Here is a 22,319-nt window from a genome sequence, read left to right as displayed (position 1 = left end):
CTCTGAGCCTCATCTCCTTCTTGGTAAAAAGGGCATAAGACTAGGTCTATAGGAATTAGAGAAGTGAACCCATGTATGTGTCTTAGTTTGTGTTCCCTGGAGGTAAACTCTGATGCAAGGATTCGAGTGATAATACTTTATTTGGAGGTGTCCCTGAGAAAAGAAATCAACTGTAAATTGTTTCCTTGGGAGGTGATTCCAGGAAATGCTAGTAAGATAGTGGGGAAATGAGACAGAAAAGGGAAGGCAGCAGGTAAAAGGTGTTTTATCAAGGAAGTTCCCACCGTGGGCACCTGGGGCTCAGTCCCTCTGGGAGATAGCAGAGAACATGCACCCACCAGTCCTCCATCAGGGCTGCTTCCAAGGGCATTATTTCTCCAGAATGTCCTGCCTGCTGCAAGCAGAAGGGAGGGAGGTTTGGACAGCAGCTCCTGCGATGAACACAGCCTGATGTGGACAGTGACAGTCATTTGGTGAGTGAGAGTCTCCTCTCCTCTCTTCCCAACACACCCATCCACACACAGCCACACACACATGCACACACCGATGCATGCACACACAATCTCACACACAGCACACATGTACTCACACAATCACACACATTTTGACTCTTACATACACACACTCACATACTTGCACACACATGCATGCTCACATATTCACCCAAATGCACCCCAACATACCAAGTCACACAAGACTGAGCGTGCACACACGCTCACACACACACACACCGAACTAGTGGAGACCAGATGCCTTAGAGCCTGTAGTTCCCGGGCCCTCCTCCCTTCCTCCCTGTCTCTTCCATTCACCATCACAGCCTTTAGCGGAAAGTCGATCTACATTACAAGCATGATGATCCTGTAAAATCCACATGACAGGGGAGAACGGAGGTGCAGAGAGGAGCAGTCACGTGCCGAGCCCACGGCTAATAAGGTGCAGAGCCGGGGTTTGAACCCACGTGTGTCGCCTCCCAAGGCAAAGTTATTTTTGCTGGTGTCTGATGGAGTTGCAAGGGAATGTGGGGTGGGGAGAGGCCGGTACAATGTTTAGGGAATGATGCGCGCTTGGAGACCCTGAGTCCGGACGAAGATGTGGAAGAGGCAGCATCGGCAAGAGCCGGGTGACTCCTGTAAGGCCAGGGATCGCACGTTTCCCACTCAGTCCGCGAGCAGCTTCGGACAGGGGATTCCGGCCGACGATCCCACCACGCGCCACCTGGGGGCGCCCCAGGATGGGCATCTTAGGTTTGCCTTATCTCCTCCACGCTCCCCCACCCCTACCCCATCCCTGCGGACACCCTCTTCTGGGCAAAGAGGGGCTAGGGACCCAGCCAGGACGAGGAGCCCGAGAGATGGGGTAGGAAAGAACTCAGGGCCCCCTCTGAGGTCCCAAGGATATCGCTGTAGGACCTTAGGTGAGTCATTTCACTGTGGGGAACTCAGTTTCCCCCTCTGTTAAATGAGATAGTGACAGTACCCATTTCATGATAAGAGTTCCCTTGAGAATTAAATGAGAATATCTGGGAAGGGCACACAGGAAGCATTCAATCGATTCATATCTCATTATTAACTCTGGAGACCCCTGGGGCTTGGTCCTTAAACCCCTCCTCTGTATACACACACACACACACACACACACACACACACACACACACACACACCCCAGATGATCTCACCCAGTCCTGAGGCTTTTAAAACAACATGTAAACACTGAGCCTCCCCAGATGTACATCACCAGCCCTGAACTCTCTCCCAAGTTCAGGACCCATCTATCCACCCGGCAGCCTGACATCTCCAGCTCCTCCTGGCTCAAACTAACAGGCTGATCTCACCCCCACCTCACTCCCCCCACCCACCAAAAAAAAAAAAACACCACTTACTCCATTTGGGGTTCTCCATCTCAACTGATAGTGTTTCCATCTTTCCAGGTGCTCAGACCCAAACATGGGGTCCTCCCATCCTCCCAAACCCCACATTCCAACCATCTGCAGACCTGCCAGCACTACCTTCATGAAACAACCATTTCTCATCATAATCCAACCACCCCTTTGCACCTCTACAGCTCCCAGCTTGGGTAGAGGCACCATCATCTCACATCACCCCCCCACCAATCTGATCTCCCTCATCCCATCCTTGCCACAGTCTCTATTCAATGTAGCAACCCAAGACTGTAAGACAAATCTTGTCCCTCCTTTGCTCAGAACCCTCCATGGCTCCCCACTTCTGTCACAATAAAACTCAAAATCCTTTCAATGACCTCCAAGGCTGTGTGAACTTATTTATTTGCTTATTTATCACTTGTCATCTGTTTCCCCCTCTAGAATGTCAAGGACGCAAGGATTCAAACACTGCCTGGCTCACAGCAGATGCTCAAAAAATAGTTGATGAATTAATATGATTATTATATGATTATTGTCATTGGCCCACCTTCTATAGCACCATATCAGGCACTACTCCTCCAGTCAAAGACTTGGCAATCACCCTTACCTCCTCCCTCCCCTCAGCCCTCACAGCTAGATAGTCACTCCTCCTCTCCCCACAAACTCAGCCTCTCTCTTCCCTGAGTTTCCAGCCCCCTGTACACCCTTTCCCAGCCACCTCCCTGACAGCCCAGATCTGACCATAACCTCCCCTGCCCCTGCTCACACACACTCTATAGCTCCCTATTACCCTCTGCATAAAGCCTGAACTGTGATGCGGCCCACAGTTCTTGTGCTGTTGGGCCCTGCGCACCATTCCTCCACTCTGCCCCCACTCCCCAGATCCAGCCACCCTGGCCCCTTGTGAGTTCCACAAGCATACCACACTCTCTCCCACCTCAGGACATTTGCAGATGCTGTTCCTGCTGCCTGGAATGCTCTTTTCTCTCTTGTCACCACTCAACTTTTACTCCAACTTCAGCATCAGAGTAGTTTTCCTTGAGCCACCCTCCACCCCCATTACGCTTGTGCAGCACCAAGGCCTCTCTTGTCACAGGTCGCAAATAATTTTACCCATGGAATTATTTGTCCAACATATGCCCCCGCCCAACCTCCTGAGGGCAGAAATTTGCCTGGTGTTGTGCTCCTGGCCCAGTGCCAGCAGACACTTACTATGCAGTATGTTGAAATAAATGAATGCACAAACTGTCCCCAAAAGTCTGAGTTTATGTCCGAAGACAAATGGCTTCCCAGCCTCCTAGCCCACAGCTTCCCAACTGTCCAGGACCCCTCATTTCCTTGCTGGAATCCAGGTGTAAGGATCTGACCTGGCTAGGGGATGGATGATGGGGGATGTCTGCATCCCTTGCTTTTATTCTGCAAAAATCAGGACACTCAGCAAAGGGCCTTTGAGCAAGGGAGGAAGGAAGGAGCTTGAAAGGGAGAGTCTGGGTTTACAAATCAACAACAAACAGCGTGGGCCCTGGGATGCAACCCAATTCCTGAGGAGTTATCCACATGAGCTGGGGGCCTCAAGAAGGTGATGTTCGGTTCAAGGTTCTGATCTCAGGCTCCAGTTCTCAAATCCTCAGTTTAAAAGCCAGCCGGGATCTGAAGTAGACTGGGCTTGTATCCCGGAGGCCTTAGGTGTCAGGTCTTAGGTCCTTGGAAGGCTCAATGGGCGGAGCCTGAAGGCCTGAATCCGAAGGATGCTGGGGCGGGGCCTAAACCCGAGGGGAGTGGCCAATCCTGGTCCTTGAAACAAGAGGGCAGAAACTGGCATTCAGCGGTCGGGACCTGGACCTCAGGGGGCGGGATCAGACCCTCCAGGGGCGGAGCCTTGCCTTAAGTGGGTGTGACCTGCGCCACCAGGCTGCTTAATGAGCCTGGACTTCGACGGGCGTGGTCTATGCCCTCAGGATCTTGAGGGCGGGGCCTGGGCCCTCGGGGGCGGAACCTGGGCCTCTCTGGGCGGGGCTTGGGCCCCCGGGGGATCCTCAGGGGCGCGCCGACCCGCAGGCCCGCGGAGGCAGCGGCTCCACCTTGAGCCAAATGCCATCCTCTGTGCGCAGAATGAGCTCGGGCTTCCGCCGCACCTTGCGCGTTCGGTCCACGCTCAGGCGGAAGCGCAGCAGCGTCAGCGCCACGGCCACGCGCATCTCAGCCATGGCGAAGCTCTGTCCGATGCAGTTCCTGAAGGACAGGGAACAGGGAGCTCAGGCCCAGCCTCTGTGTGTGCGGGGTCCCTGGGATGTGGTAAATGACCTCCCCCTCTGAACCTCAACTTCCAGACAAAGGCATCATAGAGCCATTAGGAGCATGTGAGCCCAGAACTCAGGGCCTGGCATACAGTAGATAGTTGGTACCCATGGATGATATAGCAGAGTCTGATTTGGGGGCTTTCTGGTGTATTGAGGGCACAAAAAGGGTACCGGATTGGCGGGGACACCCGAGTGGACGTGGTTTCTGCTCCTGATGGGTGCATCCCTGATCTTCCACTGACCTCGATGTTCCTCCTACGCTTCACCTGGACTGGGGAAAATATAAGTTACCTGGGTCCTGCAGAGAAGGGCATGTAAGCCAGCGGGGAGCGCTGCTGTGGGTTGTCCGGGTCAAAGCGATAGGGGTTGTACACCTAGGCAAGAGCAGACTGGGGGTGAGCCTGAGGGCTGGTTCAGCCATCCCAACCTGGTTCCCGCCCTCAGCCTCTGGGGACCAGACCAGCAGGACAGAGAGAACCTCATTACAAGCCAGCCCCACCTGTCTCCTTCCCATTCCCACCACAGGGCCTTTGCACTTGCTGTTTCCTTCATGTGGAACACACTTTTCCCTGCTCCTCACTTTTCAGTGTGAATGTTTTCAGTTTCAGCTCAAACATCTCTTCTTTGGTAAGGCCTTTCCGCACCGTGTGAGCTAAAGTTCTCTCCCCCACCCCCCGACCCACTCCAGTTTTGTTTCCTTTGCGCATTTATCAATATCCAAAATGATCTTGTTTATCAGCTTATTTTATTCCTCTGCACTTCACTGTGAGCTCCGTGAGAGCAAAGACAGTATCTTCCTCTGGCCTCAGTGCCCAGCACTGGGTCTGACACACGGGAGATGCTCCATAAAGATTTGCTGATGTAATGAATTAAGAGTGAATGGGTGAATAAATGGGAGGAGGACTCAAGCCCTACACCCAGCCCTGCCATCTGGCTCCCTGGGGAGGAGGGGAGGGGAGGGGAGGCCTTGCTGACCAAGGACTGCCCCTTCTGAGAAGAAAGAAGCTGAGAGAAGAGAGGGTTGGGGCAGGAGCTCACCTTGGAGTCAGGCCACACTGTAGGGTTATGGTGGGTCCCATAGATGCTGACTAGGCAGATGATTCCTGTGGGGAGGGGTGGGGTCATTGGGTCAGTGGAACCGAGGGAAACCAGGACCTCCTCTGGAGACCTACGCCTCCCTGGCTCTCCCTGGAGCCATGCTATTCACACAAGCCATCTGCCACCCTTTCCTTCCCATCCTTTCCTTAAACATTCTGCTGCCCCATCCACTCCCCCTGCTTCTCCATAAGAGGTTCCCATCACCATCTTTCTAGCTGCCATCCTGGCCACACAGGGATCTTTCTCACTCATATATCTGACATTGCTCCTCCTCAGCTCAAATACCTCCCATGGCTCCCTACTGCCCTGAGGATCAAGTTCAAGTGCCTCAACCTGGCATTCAAGGCCTTTCACTGTCTGCACCCTGAGGCTCTGCTCCATAAACATGCTCTCATTTCCAACCCGCAAGCCTCACCTCTCACGTTACCTCTTCCAGGCAGCCCTCCCTGCATTCCCTCCCAGATACACCTATCTCCCTGCATTCCACCCCCAGATACAGCCATCGCTCCTTATTTGGGGCTGCTCCAGCCTCTGTCCCTCCCCTTAGCCCATTCCTCACCCCATGTGTCTGGGAATGTCTGTGCCCTGATGTATCTTCCCCAGTCTGGGTGGTACTCAAAGCTTGGGCCTGGGGATGAGGCTTCTCTAGATGCCCAGCACCACCCAGGACAGGACCTGGTCTCCAGGGAGTATCTGGCAACGGAATGAAATCAACCCTTCCCTACCTGCACCCTCACAGGACCCACCCTGCCACACCCACTCCTTCCTTTCTGCTTGGACTCACCAACCTCTATCTCCCCAGCACACACAACTGAGTCTCCCCCATCACCCCAGAAGCAACAGGCTATAAACTGCCTACAGGGACGGTGCACCTGGGGCAGGCATGGCCAGGACCCCATAGGCAACAGAGCAGGCAGGCAGCAGAGAGCACATAGAGGGCACCTTTGGGGATGATGCGCCCATCTGGGAGCTTAATGTCCTCCGTGCAGCGGCGGGAGATCAGGGTCACAGGTGGGAACTGGCGGAGGCTCTCCTTGATGCACAGGGTGGTGAAGGATAGTTGGGTTAGGTCATCCCTGGGGAATGTGGAACAGTGGGTAACTAGGGTCCAGGCCATGGTGCCACTCCCTTCCCCAGACACATATACACACACATGTGCACAGGCAATTAGGAGCAGCTGCAGGAAACCAGTCCAGGATCTCAGACTTGCCCCAACTTCAGGCATTTGCAGTTGTGCCCTGCACACACCTCTAACCCTCAGCAAGTAAAATATCTGACCCCTGACCAATCACAGCAGCACTAGCCGGACGTCTGTGAGCCCAGCATTAACCCTTTAACTGACGAATTATGTGGAGGTCAGGGGGCATCCCTGGGGAGGTGCCAGGACAGCCAGGGGGACCTGGGGTAGCAGCGATTTACCAGCCTGTATAGATCAATTTCAGTATTTATAAACCCATACATCCTCTTCTTACAGTACATTAGTTTTTTTTTCCTTTGGAATTCAGGGCAAAAAAAAACTGGATTAATTATAACCCTTGGTTAATGATCTAGATTGTTTTCTTTACACTAACAGGTTATCTTTCATAGAAACTCTCTGTTGCTACCATAAAGGGCAAATGGCATGCCTGGCATAAAGGTATCCATAAATATAAACACCACTGGGAAAACAAGACAGGTGTTAAATTCTGGCTAGATACCACCTCCTGCCCAATTCTCAGAACCTGAGGTACCTTCTCCCTTTGTTAAAAAGGCAGATTAGCAAAGATTAGCAAGGTGTTAAAGACACAATGGTACCAACTGAAAGTGTCTCCCTGAGGTCATAATCCAAATGGCTGACAATGAACCAAAAGGAACTTTCTCACTGTTCAATGCTGTGTTTTCTTTGCATCACCCAGAATCAGCTCCACACAGCACACATCTGAAGTAAATCGGATTATTATTCCTGATTCTTACACTTCCCCCCACATTGGAATTTTACACTATGCCCTTTGCCATGTGATTCTGAGTATCTTCTGCTCGGATGGCTGGAGCATATGTCCCACCCCATTCATGGTGGGATTGGCCAGATGACTTGCTTTTTTTTTTTTGCGGTATGCGGGCCTCTCACTGTTGTGGCCTCTCCCGTTGCGGAGCACAGGCTCCGGACGTAAAGGCTCAGCGGCCATGGCTCACGGGCCCAGCCGCTCCGCGGCATGTGGGATCCTCCCGGACCGGGGCACGAACCCGTGTCCCCTGCATCGGCAGGCGGACTCTCAACCACTGCGCCACCAGGGAAGCCCTAGATGACTTGCTTTAGCTAATGGAATGTTACAATGCAAGCAGAGGTTTTAAGTTGTGTGGTTCTTTGTGCTTCTGGAGTCTGTCTTGAGGATAACATGCCCAGTGTGGCTGCTGGTCCATGAAAAATGAGGAGACGTGGAAAAAACCTGAACCCAAACCTAAGCTTGGAAGCATCTCCACTCAACTCAGTGCAGCCCCGAGTAACAAGAGTAATATGCAGACAAGAGCAAGAAATATGTGCAGACAAGAGCAATAAATAAATGCTTGCTGCAAACCACTGAACTTAGGGGGCTGTTTGTTAGGCAGCATTATTGCAACCATTGCTGACTAAGACACTCTTAACTCCTGCATTATGAGGTAGGCATACGCGTGACTTGTCATCCCCAATTTACAGTTGAAGAAGTTGAAATTCAAGAAGCTTAAGTGACTTGTCTGAGGTTAGACAGTCAGTAAGTGGTAGAGCAGAGAGATTTATACTCAAGGCTTTGAACTCAACCTGCCCCCACTACCCCCATGACCCCAGACTAACCACTCCAGTTCCTCCAGCTCCCGACCTTTCATGACTTCCTGGATCTCTTCCCGGCACTTCTCCTGGTACTCTGGGTACTTGGCCAAGTTGAACAGCACCCACGAGAGCCCGCTGGATGTCGTGTCATGACCTGCAGGCAGGTAAGGAGCTTAAATGGATGCTGCCCAAAGATAGAGGAGATGCTGTATTCAGACAATGGGGCCCCTTCCCATCCTTCCCCAGCCACACCCCATGTCCTCACCTTCAAACATGAAGGTGTCTGCCTCAGCTCGGATGTCCTCATCTGACAGTTCCTTCCCATCTTCATCCTGGAATGGGCAGCAGACTCTGCTCAGCTCACTTCATCCCACCCGCCACATCCTAGGAGTTCTTCCAAAGTCAAGACACCCCCTTCTTTATCTTAAGCCAAGCTGCAGGGGAAAGGATTCCAGGCAGATAGATGTATGCAACTTGTCTAAGAAAGATGGAAAGAGAGCCAAAGATAAGAGGAAGAAGGGACTTTGTATTTCTTCAGCAGCTCCTAGCGCCAAGCATCCTGCCAGATGCCTGACAACCATCTTGTGATCAGGTCTTACGATCATCATGCTGTAAATGAGGAAACTGAGGCTCAGAGGGAAGACTTAGATGACTAAGGTCAAACATCCATGAAGCAGCAGAGCTATTATCGAACCGGAATCCAGGACTGTCTGAATCCAGAACCCAGGTGCTGCTCAGAAACTCCACAGAAGCACCACAAATAGGTGACCACCTATCTCTGCCAGTGTCACATTTCTTCAAGGTCTTGTATTGCATCTTTGTATTGTGAACTGAATTCTGTCCCTCCCCAGCCCCACCCCAGAACCCTTAAGTTGAAATCCTAACCCCCAGTACCTCAGAATGTGACCTAATTTGGAGATAAGCCTTTTGCAGAGGTGATTAAGTTACAATGAGGTCATTAGGGTGGGCTCTAATCCAGTATGACTGGTGTCCTTATAAGAAGAGGAGATGAAGACACAGACATGCACAGAGGGAAGACAATGTGAAAACACAGGTGAAGACAGCCAGCTACAAGCCAAGGAGAGAGGCCTCAGAAGAAACCAACACTGAGAAAATTTATTTCTGTCATTTAAGCCACCCAGTGTGTGGCGCTTTTTTACGGCAATGCTAACGAACGAATACAGTCTTACGTGTTTTGCATCTGCCTGCATTCTAAATCCATGTAAGTTTGGATGTGTATCATTTTGCACAATTGCTGCAACTCATGAGGAGGCTGTCCTGGGCAGAGCTCCACCCTCCAGGGTCCAGCCTCACCCTGGCCAGGAGCAGCACATCTATGAAGTCCAAGGTCTTGCCCTGCTTGGCCTTAAGCCAGGCCTCAGCCCCCAGCTGGTGTAGCGCCCGCCGCCGCTCCTGGATGACCTCCGTGGTGAAGTGATGCACGGTGTCACAGGCCTGCCGGAAACGCCGTCCGTCTGCTGTACGGTAATAGATGAAGTCAATGTGGTGGTGCAGGCGATACTGACGCCGGACCACCAGTGCGCTCAGCTCAATGATGGCCGAGATGTAATCAGTCATCTTCCTGCCAGGGAGAAGAAAGGCCATGAGCAAAGCCCCGTACCCTAAGACAAGCTTCCTCTCCCAAAGGGCAGGTTACAAAGAGAGGCCCTGAATTCACTTTATTTCCTTATTTCTTTGTATACTTGATGCTCTGCCATCTGGGGCCTCACTGACTGGAGAGATACCACCCCTCCCAGGACTAGCCATTTCTTAGAGATTGCAAATGACTCACCCAGGAGCATGCCTTTCTTTTGCAAACCAGCCAATCCAGAGTCCATACTCCAAACATTATTGGGTGGAGCCACTATCCCCCTGCCTTAATCACCCCAGGGCCAGGCACTGGATAACTTGGGGGCACCCCTGTGCCCCAGAGCCTGCTGAAATTATTCAAACTAGCCAATCTTAAGCCTACATACCCTGCCTTTCTCAATGCTTCCCGTAGAACACCTCCAAAAATGTTTTGGCCATGCTTTCTTCTGGGGCTTCCCCATGTGGCTCTGTGTGGTGTGGCATGCCCCCTCATCTTGGGAGCAGTAAGTAACACACTGTCTTTTCCATGGCAATTTTTCTTGATCTGTTTCTAGGTACATTTTTAAAACAGGCCCAAAGAGGGATGAGGACTTCTAAATAGAGGTAGCATCACTAAAATTAAATGGCTACAATCCACAGAGCGGGAGAAAATATTGGCCAATCATATACCTGATGAGAAGCTTGCATCTAAAATATATAAAGCACTCTTAAAACTCAACAATAAAAAAGACAAATAACCCGATTTTAAAATGGGGAAAGAATATAATAGATATTTCTCCAAAGAAGACATACAACTGGGCAACAAGCATATGAAAAGATGCTTAAAAGCATTGGCCATTAGGGAAATGCAAAAAAAAACTACAGTGAGATACCGCTTTACCCCAACTGGATGGCTATAATCAAAAAGACAGATAATAGCAAGTGTTGATGAGGGTGTGGAGAAACTGGAGCCCTCACATACTGCTGGAAGGAATGTAAAATGGTGCAACCAGCTTATGGAAAAAGTCTGGCAGTTCCAAAAGAGGTTAAACATAGAATTATCGTATAACCCAGTAATTTTACTCTTAGGTATATACTCAAGAGAATTTAAAACGTTCACACAAAACCTTGTACACAAATGTTTATAGCAGCATTGCTCATAATAGCCAAAAAATGGAAACAACCTTAATGTCTATAAACAGGTGACTGGATAAGCAAAACGTGGTATTACGTGGTAAATGGAATATTATTCAGCAATTTTTAAAACGAATTATTGATAATTCAACTACAGCATGGTTGAATCTGAAAACAATATGTTGACTGAAAGAAACCAGAAACAGAAGTCTGTGTAATTCCATCTATATGAAATTTCCATAAAAGACAAATCTATAGAGACAGAAGGAAGATTAGTTATTGCCTAGATCTGGAAGGGAAGTGGGAAGTGGGAGATGAGTGCTAAAATGTACAGGGTTTCTTTTGGGTGAAAATATTCTAAAATTGATTATGGTGATGGTTGCACAACTCTGTGAATATACTAGAAACCATTGGTTGTATACTTTAAATGGGTGAATTGTATGGTATGTCAATTACATCTCAGTAAAGTTCTTATTAAAAAAAAAAAGAAAGAAAAACTAAATTGCAGGGGGCAGGATTGCAAAGAGCTGTCCTTAGTTCTGAAGCATGCTTGTTGTTTTCATGCACTAATCACCAACTGGCATTTTCTTGTTTACTTGTTCATGGTTACTGCCTGTCTTCCCACTAAAATGTAAGTTCCAGGTGAGCAAGACCTCATCTGTTTTGTTGACCACTGTATTCTACTCTAGAGCTGGCACACAGTAGGCACTCAATAAATATTTCTTGGATCAATTAACGAATTAATTACTAAGGCCATCTCCACCTTACCCAACGGAAACAATACCACTAGAAGGCCCTGAGTAACAAAGTCAGCAGCTTGTTATTGAGGACCTACTATGTGCTACAAACTTGACAGGCATTATGTCCCTTATTCCTTATATCCCCACTTAGACTGTAAGCTCCAAGGAATTGGGCTTAGTGCTTACCACCATATCCCCAGTGGCTAGCATAGTGCCAGGCACGTAGTAGGTACACAACAAATATTTGATGAATGAATGAATGAACCAGAGCTATGGTTATTTCATTCATTCAACAAATATTCACTCGACATCCATCATGTGCCAGGGCAGTGCTATATCATTTTATGCTTTAAACGTCTCTCAGAAGGTCAGGGATTGTCATCCCTATTTCACAAAGAAACTGAGGCTCAGAGAGTGTGGGGAGGGTCTTTCCAAAGACCACGTACCTTCTGTGGAGGAATGAGTGAAACTAGCGTCTACCGAGCACCTACTGTATGCCAAGCTATTGACTCACATTATCCCCTATAATTCTCAGGCGATGACTGTGGGGATGGGATGGAGATGTGCATTTGGGGAATGAGGAAACAGGCTCAGAGAGGTGATGTCAGTTTCCCAGAACCACATAGCCTGTCAGTGACAGAGCACCAGCCGCGCAGGAGTGCCTAACAGCTAAGAGTTTCCTTTTTCCTCTCATCACCTCGCCCCTGGAGCAACTGACTCTATGTTCCCCAGGGAGGCCACACTCACTCCTGGCAGTTGCTGCTGTAGCTGAAGACACATTTCTGAAGAGTGTCCAGGGTCATGAGGCTGACATGCTCAAACATGTCAAGGGAGACTTCTGAGCCCTCTGCCAAGCGCTGCCATTTAGCCTGGAAGAGAAAGACACGTGGCAAATGGGTACGGAGACCACAGACCTTCAGCCGGGCTGACAATGACCCAGCGGCAAGTTCACTACAAGACTACTTTATAGATAAAGGAAGTGAGGCTTCCTGGCATCACGTGGTTTGCCCGTGAGCTGGAGCCTGGACCAGCCTCACTTCCAGGATACCCTCTTCCCAAGAAACCTTGGGACTCACATGCATGATATCGGCGCACTGGTTGAAGATCTTCATGTAGGGCTTCAGTATGTCAAAGTGGAAGGCAGGTGTCAGCAGGCGGCGGTGCCGACTCCACTTGTCCCCTTTGCTGAGCAACAGCCCATCTCCTGGACCCAGAAGACCAAGGTTAAGGACCTCACCAACAAACCCCACACCCTGCCCCCTCTTTCCTGAAGCCCCAGCTCCAGGCTACCCAGTGTCAAGCTCACCCAGCCAAGGTTTCAGAAAGCCATAGAAAAGGTCATCCTTGGGGGCAACGGCAGCTGTGGAGAGAGAAGAGGTGATGATGTCTCAAAACAGAGTTCTGACCCTTGACCTCTGCTTATGACCTCCTTGGGCCTCCACCTTGGGCTCTCACCTCCCACGTCACTCCTCCAGTCCAATCCTCCACACCTGCCCCAAAGAGAGCCTTATAACATGTTGATCTGAACATGAGCCTTCCCTGCTCAAACACCTCCCATGGCTCCCTAAAACCTTTGGAAAAAAGGTCAAGCTCAGGCTAGCACTGAGGGCCCTGCCCTACCTTGCTGCTGTATGCCTCTCCCATCTCATCCTTCAGCATACACCAAATAACCCCACACGTTGTCTCTCACTTCCAAACCTTTGCCCAGGCTGTGCTTTCTCTCCAGTATGGCTTTCTTCACCTGATTCTTCTCCTAATCCACCCCCTCTTTTCTGCCAACTCAGGCCATCTGAATTACACCTCCTGTGCTCCCAGCCTCCAGCCTCGCCCTTTCCAGTCTGTCCTGTACCTTAGACCCAGGGGGATCTTACTTGACTCTAGATCTGACCATGTCCTTTTCTGCCCACACCCCCATCAGCCTCAAGCACAGCTGCTCAGCCCATTTACAAAGCCTTGAATGACGTATCCCAGTCCAGACCATTCTCAGAACACCTCTCTCCTCCACCACAGCCACCCCTTCCCACACACACCCAACTTGCTAACATCATAGAACTTTTCTCAGGTCCTTGAAAAGCTGTGTTCCCTCTCTGTTCTGAGTCTTTCCACCAGGCGTCCTCTCTGCCTCCAACACTCTTTCCTCATTCTTCCAGTCTCTGCTTGGATGCCATTCCCTCTCCCACCAATCACTCTGGATTGTATCCATCCAGTTACAAGCCCTTTGAAGGGAGGGACCTTGTTGATCACTAACATATTGGTGCTAAATAAATTTTTATTGTATGAATGAATTAACCAATCAAAGGATGAATGAATGAGAACTATCAATGGGTAGTTGGATGGATGGTTGGATGGTTGGATGGATGGATGGATGAATGGATACATGGATGGATGATGGGTGGGTGGGTGGGTGGATAGATGAGTGAATGCATTCCCTTTCTATGTGCTGAATAGATCTGGGACAGAATGGGCAGGGCCCAGGAAGGAAGTACCTGAAACTCAAGTAATGTCACTTTTACCTGAGATATGATTCAGCCACCTACACTCCCCAGGCATTGGCCAATTGTATGCACAATCATCTGTCCACTCGTTCTCCCATTCTACATACCTCTGCTGCCACCTTTCTGTGCCCAACCCATGCTGGGGCCCCAGAGATGGCTCAGCTCCACACCCTGCCTGGAGGAGCTCTGGGTGTAGTGGGAAAGGGAAGCAGAGACATGCCATGTAATTAGTAAGAAGGTAGAATGTGTGCCAGGAGCAGAGGGAGGCACAGAGAAAGGGCTACTAGAAGTCAAGGCAGACTTCCAGGAAGAGGCAACTTTGGAGGAGGAGGTGGGAGTCTAGTCACGCCTCTCCTCTCTGGGCTCTGGACTCCACGCTAGGCCCTTCAGGGGTCTTTCTGACACACAAACTTGTCCAATGGCTATCCTGCTCAAACACCTCCCATGGCTCCCTAACACCCCCAAGATAAAACACAAGCTCCTTCACTTTGTACATAGGTGCTCTGAGTCCAGCTCCTGTCTCATTTCCTACTTCTCCCCACATGTCATCTTCACTCCAGACACCCCAAGTCACCTGAATTCCCCTGGTATTTTCACACATCTGCACTTTTGCACTTAGGACCCTCTACCTGGGACCTCTCATCAGGCAAACTCCCATGCATCCTTCAAAGCCCAGTTTCACTGATGCCTCCTCCAGGAAACCTTCTCCAAACCTTCTCTTCAGCGAAACCCTTGCTCTGTCATCCTCAGGTCCCTCTAATCCAACCCTCAGCACTCAATGCCAGGAGAGCCTGTGTCCAGGCTGCCTATCCCATCACTTTCCCCTCCAGTAACAAGGAGATGGTAACATCCACCCTGAAGAAGATCATATAAGAAAAGCCCCCACAAGTGCCCAGCAGGAAGCTTCATATTACTGTGATTGAGAGCTTGACCTCTGGGCTGGCCAGGTCTGGGTTCAAATCCCAGCCTTAACTGGTTGTGTAAACTTGGGCAAGAAAATCGAACAATCTTGCCTACCTCATGGCAACCCTACAAAAACTCAATGAACTAATGTGCTCCTGGCACACAGTAAGTGCTCATTAAATATTCATGCACATAAATGAATAACTAACCAACTGTTGGCTATTTTTACTACTGTGACTATAATTATTGCTCAGTTGTGTCAAGAACTTGTGAGATGAATAGCTGGGTCCCCAGCTCACAGCAGGACCCTACTAGGGAAAAATGAGTGCACAGACACCATGGAAAACAGTTTGGTGGTTCCTTGAAAAGTTAGACATAGAGTTCCCATGTGACCCCACAATTCTACAACTAGGTACCTACCCAAGAGAAATGAAAATATATGTCCAAAACTTGTACACACATGTTCATAGCACCATTATTCATCACAGCCAAAAGGTAGAAACAACCCAAATGTATGTCAGCAGATGAATGGATAAGCAAATGTGGTATATCCGTACATCCATACAATGAAATATTGCTCAGCCTTAAAAAAGAATGAGGTCCTGATCATTGCTACAATGAGGATGAACCTCAAAAACTATTCTGAGTGAAAGTCAGCTGCAAAGGACCACATTTTGTATCATTCCTTTCCTATGCTATACCCAGAAAAGGAAAATCCATGGGGACAGAAAGTATTTACCACTGGATGAAGAGAAGGGGGAATGGTAAGTGATAACTTAATGGCTACAAAGTGTTTTATGGGGCGATGAAAAGGTTTTGAAACTAGGGAGAGGTGACAGTTGCACAACACTGTGAACACACTAAACACCTTACACTTTAAAATAAGTAATTATATGGTATGTGATTTCCGCTCAATTTTTAAAATGAATATATGAAAACAAGCTACAATTAAATGCCTGTATATCCTGCCTTGTCTTCTATAAAGCATTCTCATCTACTTTCTCTGTATATCCCAAATGCCCCTTCAAAGATGAAGAAACAGAGGTTCTAAGAAGAGCCATGCCTTTCTCAGGGCCCATCAGCTATGTGGGTTTAAGCCTAGAGGAGCAAACCCCCGAGATGTGGTCCCAAGGAGGCCCCAATAGGGGATGGAATTTACGACTTAGGACCAGGTCTGTCCAATCTCAGGCAGACAGGCATGGAGGGGCCCGGACACCTTGGGGCCGGGAGGCCTGATGCCTCCTGACTCACACAGCCCCACCCTCTCCAAGCTGGAGTCTACCATCCAGCTCCTCCAGTGGAGGAGGCACTAGATATCCTGCCTGTCCTGAGAGAGGGCAGGGGAGAGGAGAAGAAGAGGCCTGAGCATCTACTAAATTGCCAAGCTTATGATGGGGGCTCTACTCCCTGGTCTGCTTGGAGTCTCATAACCATGCAGGGTGACACTCAGAAAACAGATGCTCTGAGCTGGTGGAGAGGGGAGGGAGGGGGAAAGAAAGAAAGAAAAAAGATATTAAAAAGGCAGAAGAGAGAAAACCTTTATCAGCACCAACCCACACTATATTACTGACTCTTCACAACCACCCTATTTTACAGATCGGAAACTGAAGCCCTGAGAAGCTAGATGAATTGCTGGGTCACACAGCAAGTACAGGCTCCAGCCTGGATTCAAACCCAGCCCACCCAAGTCCTGGCCCAGGACTCTTTCCACAACTTGGTGCCCATCCCTTGGAAGAGTTACCCTTCCCAGCGTCCAGGTTTCCCTCTTTGTTCATTGGGGATGGTCATTCCCTTACAAATGCAATAATGAGGGACACTGAGGCATGAGGAGGGCAGAGCTGGGAAAGGGAAGGATGGCAGTCCCTTCCTCCTTCATAGCTCAGGGGGCAGCCTTGAAGGTGGTCTCCATACGTGTGTTTGCAGAGACCAAAGCTGAGGCCAGAGGTCCTAAAATTCCTGGAGCTCTTTATTTCCCATCCTTCCTCTCTCAAATGTCCCCTTATGCCTCTGGAGATGCCCAGGTACATGCGAGGCCTCCCTGAGGGCCCAGAGCCCCTCTTATGAGGAAGATAGTGCTAGGCACAGACACATTCAGCGCTAAATGGTTAGGAGTGAGAATGGGAGAGTCTAGAGGAGAGACCTATGGTCTGTCTGGGGGAATCAAAGAAGGCTTCCTGGAGGAGAAGGCCATTAGAACTGCATGTTGAAGCCTGAGCAAGAGCTTGCCAAGCACACTTGGGAATCCTGCACCTTGAAATAGGTGTGGATGGCAGAAGGGAGAAGCAATCCTTCTACCTCTCCCTCTCTGCCAGTCAGGGCCAGCCTGAAGGCTGCGATAGCCACAGTGGGAGTGTCAGAACCCAAATGATAGGAGTGCCATGGTTGAGCAACAACCATTTAACAAAAGCTTGGGCAAACAACTGCCTATCCGAACATGTCTGCTCTGACTCTGAGAGGTGAACATTCTCTAAAAGTTCCTGGGAATGTTATTGTCACGCCTTTTCCCATGCTGTTTCCATTATCTGTATTGCCCTCGTAGCTTTGGTAAACTCCTATTCATCCTTCAAACGGCCCTTCTTCTGGATAGCCCACCTGCCTAGAAACCCAGGTAGGCTCTGGGAGTTGAGGGTTTACTCATCACTCAGAGGCCCAGCCCACCTACCTGAGGCGCCCACCAGGGGCTTGATGTAGTCAGGGTGCACCAGAACCAACAGTGGCAGGACAGGTCCTATCCACACCAGGATCACATGGTGCATGCTGTCCAGCACCTTCTTCTCATCTTGGAGGCCCGTCTCATTCGGGAGATACTGCAGAGGGTGGTAGAGAAGGGTAGTGAGAAGGTGTCCAGCCCTGGCTTCCCCCAGCCCTTCCCTCCCACCACCTCCCCGGCCCTCAAAACAAGCCAGGAAGAGCTGTATGATTGTGGGCAGGTGGCTGCACCTCACTGAGCCTCCATTCCCTCATCTGAAAACTGGGGGAAAAGTCAACTCCCCTTCTGAGGGTAGTTGAGAGGATTCACGGAATAGCAAAGTGGAAGAGCCCCAGCACAGGGCCTGACACACGGCGGGTGTTCAAGAAATAAAAGCAGTAAGAGTAAACACAATAATGATAACGGTTGGCACTTAATCTAGTACCTCTACGTTCGTAATAAAATATTACTAGTATTGTTCTCTTTAACACGTACACATGCTTGCAGTTGGGTGCTGCTGTGGGCAGTTTTCAGATATTCATGCATTCAACCCACACAAGAACACTATGACGTAGTTGCTACTATTTTCCCCATTTTTCTTTACTCCGAAGGGTCAAATGATTTGTCTTAAGTTACAGGTGAGTAAAGTCCTGGTTTGGGCTCCCCTAGAAGCAGGACCTGAGACAAGGGTTCTAGGGAAAGCAGTTTATTTGGGGGGTGATCCCCAGAAACATGGGTGGGGAGAGGAGACGTGAGATAGAGAGGAAAGGCAGCCGGCAAAGAGTTGTCAAGGGAATTACTCCCATGGGCAACTGGGGCTCAGTCCCATTGGGGATCTCTGGGGGACATCCATCTCAGAGTCAACCCACCTGAAGGTGAGGGGGCTGGGGTGTTTTTATACCAACTCCCCTAGTCCCATAATCACCGGCTGAGGTTGAAGTTCACAGTCCGCCCGTGCAGAGTGGGCTTCAGCTGCTAGAGAAAGCCCTAGAACACGGGTGATAGCAACTAGAAGTCAGCCCACTGAAGCCAGACATGGGCCGAGAGGATGTGCGCAGACACTGGCATCACCTGCCATAGTGGTAAAGCCAGGATTTGAACACAGGCCCCCAAGCTCCAAAACGTCTGCTCTTAACCAACATGCTCTATGAGGCAGAGCACTTCAGGCTCAATGTCATATGGATCTGAGCTCAAATCCACCCTCAGCGGCTGTGTGATCTTGGGCAAGTCACCTAACCTCTCTGAGCCCCAAAGATCGAATCCATAATATAGGGCAGGTCCATCCCTATTTCATAGGCTATGAGAATTGGGAGAGCTCAGATATAAAGGAGCCTAACCCAGTGCCTGGCCAATGGTAGGGTCCAGCAATTGTAGAATGAATGAATGAATGAACAAATGACTCCTCTCTGGTTTCTGTGTCTCCTTCTTGATCAGGTTCAGCCCTGAGCCTGTCCACACCCAAGGGAGATCATGGCGTCATCCAGGTCTCATGGCCTGGGAGGCAGGATGGGCCCACGGGGTCAAGGCTGGACTTCAGAACTGGTGCTGGCCAACCTCCCATGGCACCAGAGCCTGGCCACTATTTCCAGGACCACCATCCATGCCAGAGGGCTTCCTGGAGTAAGGGCATTGGATATGGGGCATGAAAAATGAGTAGAAGTTCATCTAACAGAGAAGGATATTCTGGGCAGAGGGCACAGTTTCGGCAAAGGCCATGGAGGTGGAAAGTCAGAGGCTTGTTCCAGGAGCAGAAAGTCATTCTATGGGACTAGAGGGAGATGGTAGAACAGGTGAGGAGGGTGGGGGTTGGAGTCTAAAGGGACTTGAACTCCAGCTGAGAAGCTGGGACTTTCTCAGGACAGCAGTGGGGAGCCATGGAGGGTGTATAAGCAGGGGAGGGACATGGCTGGATTCAGGAATCCTTCTGGGACCAGGATGAGGGATGGACTGGAGGGGTAAGACTAAAGGCAGGAGCCCAGGGAGGAGGCTGGACTATGGAACAGCAGGAGAGGAGGAGGCCTGAGCAGCGGTTGGAGAATGGGAAAGAGGGAGGAGATTCAGGTACAGCCAAAACTTGGTGAGTGCTGGCTGCAGGAGGATAATAAAATGAATGTTTCTTGCACTATTGAGTGGAAATGTCTCCTGCTTCCTTCTGAGACACTCACTCCAAGCAGTATCTAAAATGTGTCTAGAATCACTTGTTACTTCCAGTCTCCGCAGGACCCGAGAACTGAGCACATACATTCACCGCGGTGTAGCAAGCTCAGTGCCCAGCATGCCACAGACACGACTTCAGGAATCGTTGAAACAATCCCACGAGATTATTAGGAATGATTATAGTTCCACGTTGCAGATGAGTCATCTGAGGCACAGGGAGGTGAAATAGCTTGTCAGGGTCACACAGGCGGCACATGGTAGAAACTGGCAAGTCCACACTGGTGACCATTGCCCCAAAGTGCCTCTCCAAAGTCTTTCTCCAAGTTCAGCATGAGGAAGGTCTCCACAACTGTCCCTCGGTTTCATCTAGGCCTGGAAGGGGGATCAGCTGAGTCCAGCAGGGAAATAGGGGCTGGACTCTGGCCCCCAAAGCCTCAGCACCCTCAGGAGTCTGACTTTCTTTCTTCTGACCTCTGAAGCCCTTTTAGAAAAGTCCAGCCTTTCTCATCCAGAAGCTAGAGGGGCAAGGGTAGACAGCTAAGATCAGGGACGCTGGAACCAGACAGCCTGGGTTTAAACCCAGACGCTGCCACTTACAAGCTCTGTGACCTAAGGCCAGCTACTTAACCTCTCTGTGCCGTAGTATTCTCCGGAGAAAAATGGAGATAATCACAGGGCCTACCTTCTAAGGTTGTCAAGAGGACCAAAGGAGTTAATATTTATAAAGTGCCTGAAATAATACCTGGAATATATATGTGAAATAAGAAATGAAATGCAAGAAAAGGGTTGGAATCCTCACCTGGGACCACAGCATTAAAGAGAAAGAGAGAGTGTGTGAAACCACATTGTGGGGTAGATGAAGCAACAAAATCTACAGGGGTGCCCCGCCTCCCACTCTGGGATTTCACAAGCACTGGTACCTGTTGCTACAGCAATAGCCTGGAATTAGAGTCAGCTCTGCCTCATCCAAGCTGTGTGATCCTGGGTTCCTGCTTGCCCTCTCTGAACCTCAGTCTCACTCAGATCCTGTAAAATGGGTCTGTTCATGGCTCCAACTAGATTCTTGGGGGGATGAGGGAAGCCAGCAGGTCCGTCATCCTTAGTGAACATCTGTACCTTCCCTGCCCTGCCCAGCCCACCTGCCCAGCCACACACACCATGCCCAGGTGGCCCAGCAGCCAGCTGCGCCGGGGCGGCTGGGGGAAGCAGCGCAGTCGGCAGCAGGTGATATAGAAGTGCCAGCAGAGCCTCAGGAACTGCAGCAGCAGACGGAAGAAGAAGAAGAGCAGGGAGAGAAGGAGCCCGGACAGGGCATACAAACGGAACGCCGTCTTCTCCAGTCCCAGGAGGTGCAGCAGGTGCTCTGTGATGGGCAGCATCCTGGGGGGACACACAGGGTGGGGGTCAGTGCAGGTGGGAACCACCCTCTGGCCACGTGTGTGCCATACACATGATGACCTGTGGAGCCAAGCGTGATGTGCCTGGCACATAGTAGGCACTCAGTCCATGTAAGTCCCAGACACCAAGGATGCTTCTTCCCAGAGCAGTGACCTCCAGCCAGCTGGCCCTACCCATATGCCCTCAGCCTTGACTTCTCAGGGCATCCCTCCCAACGTCTCTGCCCGTGCACAGGTGGCCAGAGTATTAGAAAATTGAAACAAACTCCCCCTCCTCCTTCTTGCCAAAAGTAGCTCTCAATCAATGACTGATGAGTGTTGCTGGATAAATAACCCAGCTCCTTCTTTCCAGGGCAATGACCCTGAGGTGTGGGTTCTGCATGCACTGCCAGGGTTCCCCAGCAGGATTAAACTTCAGCTGCCTGAAGAGAAACCTTCTCTGTTAGCTGCCTCCTTTCCCCTGTCTTCCTTCTTTCTTCTTCTTCGTCTTCTTCTTCTCCTCCCCCTCCTCCCCCTCCCCTCCCCCTCCCCCCTCCTCCCCTCCTCCCCCTCCTCCTCCCCCTCCTCCCCCTTCTCCTCCCCCTCCTCCTCCTCCTCCTCCTCCCCCGCCTCCTCCTCCTCCTCCCCCTCCTCCTCCTCCTCTTCCTCCTCCTTCTTCTTCTCCTCCTCTTCCTTCTTTTTTTAATTGAGGTAAAACTCACATGATATAAAATGAAGCATTTTAAAGTGAGCAATTCAGTGGCATTAATACATTCACAATGCTCTGCAACCACCACTTCTATCTAGTTCCAAAACATTTCCATCACCCCAAAGGGAGAACCCGTCTCCATTTAGCAGTCCACTCCCCGCTCCCCCCGACCCCTGGAAACCACTAATCTTTTTTCTGTCTCTACGGATTTGCCTATTCTGGACATTTCATATGAAGGGAGTCATACACAGCGACTTTTCATGTCTTTTGTGGCTTCTTTCACTCAGAATGATGTTTTCAAGGTTCATCCACTTTGTAGCATGTATCAGTGCTTCATTTCTTATACTGCTGAGTAATAGTCCATTGTAAGAATTTATCACATTTTGTTTATCCATTCATCTATTGGACATTTGGGTTGTTTCCACCTTTTGACTACTATGAAATGTGCTGCTATGACCATGCATGTATATGTATTTGTTTGAGTC

At 50.1% G+C, this 22,319-nt stretch overlaps 1 protein-coding gene across 2 annotated transcripts; it reads right to left on the bottom strand.

Annotated features, from left to right (window-relative positions):
• Positions 1 to 1,255: 1,255 nt before the first annotated feature.
• CYP4F22 (cytochrome P450 family 4 subfamily F member 22) lies at positions 1,256 to 21,169 on the bottom strand. Of its 2 annotated transcripts, XM_027084505.1 has the most exons (13): positions 20,907 to 21,169; positions 17,566 to 17,710; positions 12,812 to 12,865; positions 12,582 to 12,709; positions 12,253 to 12,374; positions 9,377 to 9,644; positions 8,328 to 8,394; positions 8,087 to 8,216; positions 6,220 to 6,353; positions 5,218 to 5,282; positions 4,471 to 4,553; positions 4,015 to 4,111; positions 1,256 to 3,673 (listed from the first exon to the last, which is right to left on the bottom strand). In XM_027084505.1, the coding sequence occupies exons 1-13, from the start codon at positions 21,126 to 21,128 to the stop codon at positions 3,593 to 3,595; spliced, it is 1,596 nt and encodes a 531-aa protein (XP_026940306.1). In that variant the 5' UTR covers positions 21,129 to 21,169; the 3' UTR covers positions 1,256 to 3,592. The 2 variants fall into 2 exon arrangements, with proteins under 2 accessions (XP_026940306.1, XP_026940305.1); XM_027084504.1 differs by having other exon boundaries at positions 1,256 to 4,111.
• Positions 21,170 to 22,319: the final 1,150 nt, after the last annotated feature.

The sequence above is a fragment of the Aethalodelphis obliquidens genome, unplaced genomic scaffold (assembly GCF_003676395.1).
Source record: "Aethalodelphis obliquidens isolate GAN/ISIS:26980383/991018 unplaced genomic scaffold, ASM367639v1 scaffold53, whole genome shotgun sequence".
Classification (NCBI taxonomy): domain Eukaryota; kingdom Metazoa; phylum Chordata; class Mammalia; order Artiodactyla; family Delphinidae; genus Aethalodelphis; species Aethalodelphis obliquidens.
The sequence above is the reverse complement of the archived record's forward strand: the minus strand, read 5'-3'. Positions and strand labels throughout refer to the sequence as shown.

Excerpts from the sequence above, each read along its gene's own strand:
- CYP4F22 (XM_027084504.1), bottom strand. The coding sequence starts at position 21,128 with ATGCTGCCCATCACAGAGCACCTGCTGCACCTCCTGGGACTGGAGAAG. Across the intron at positions 12,710-12,811 it reads CTTTCTGAAACCTTGGCTGG|GAGATGGGCTGTTGCTCAGC; the intron begins GTGAGCTTGACA and ends TTCTGGGTCCAG. Across the intron at positions 6,354-8,086 it reads GAGCTGGAGGAACTGGAGTG|GGATGACCTAACCCAACTAT; the intron begins GTTAGTCTGGGG and ends CACATTCCCCAG.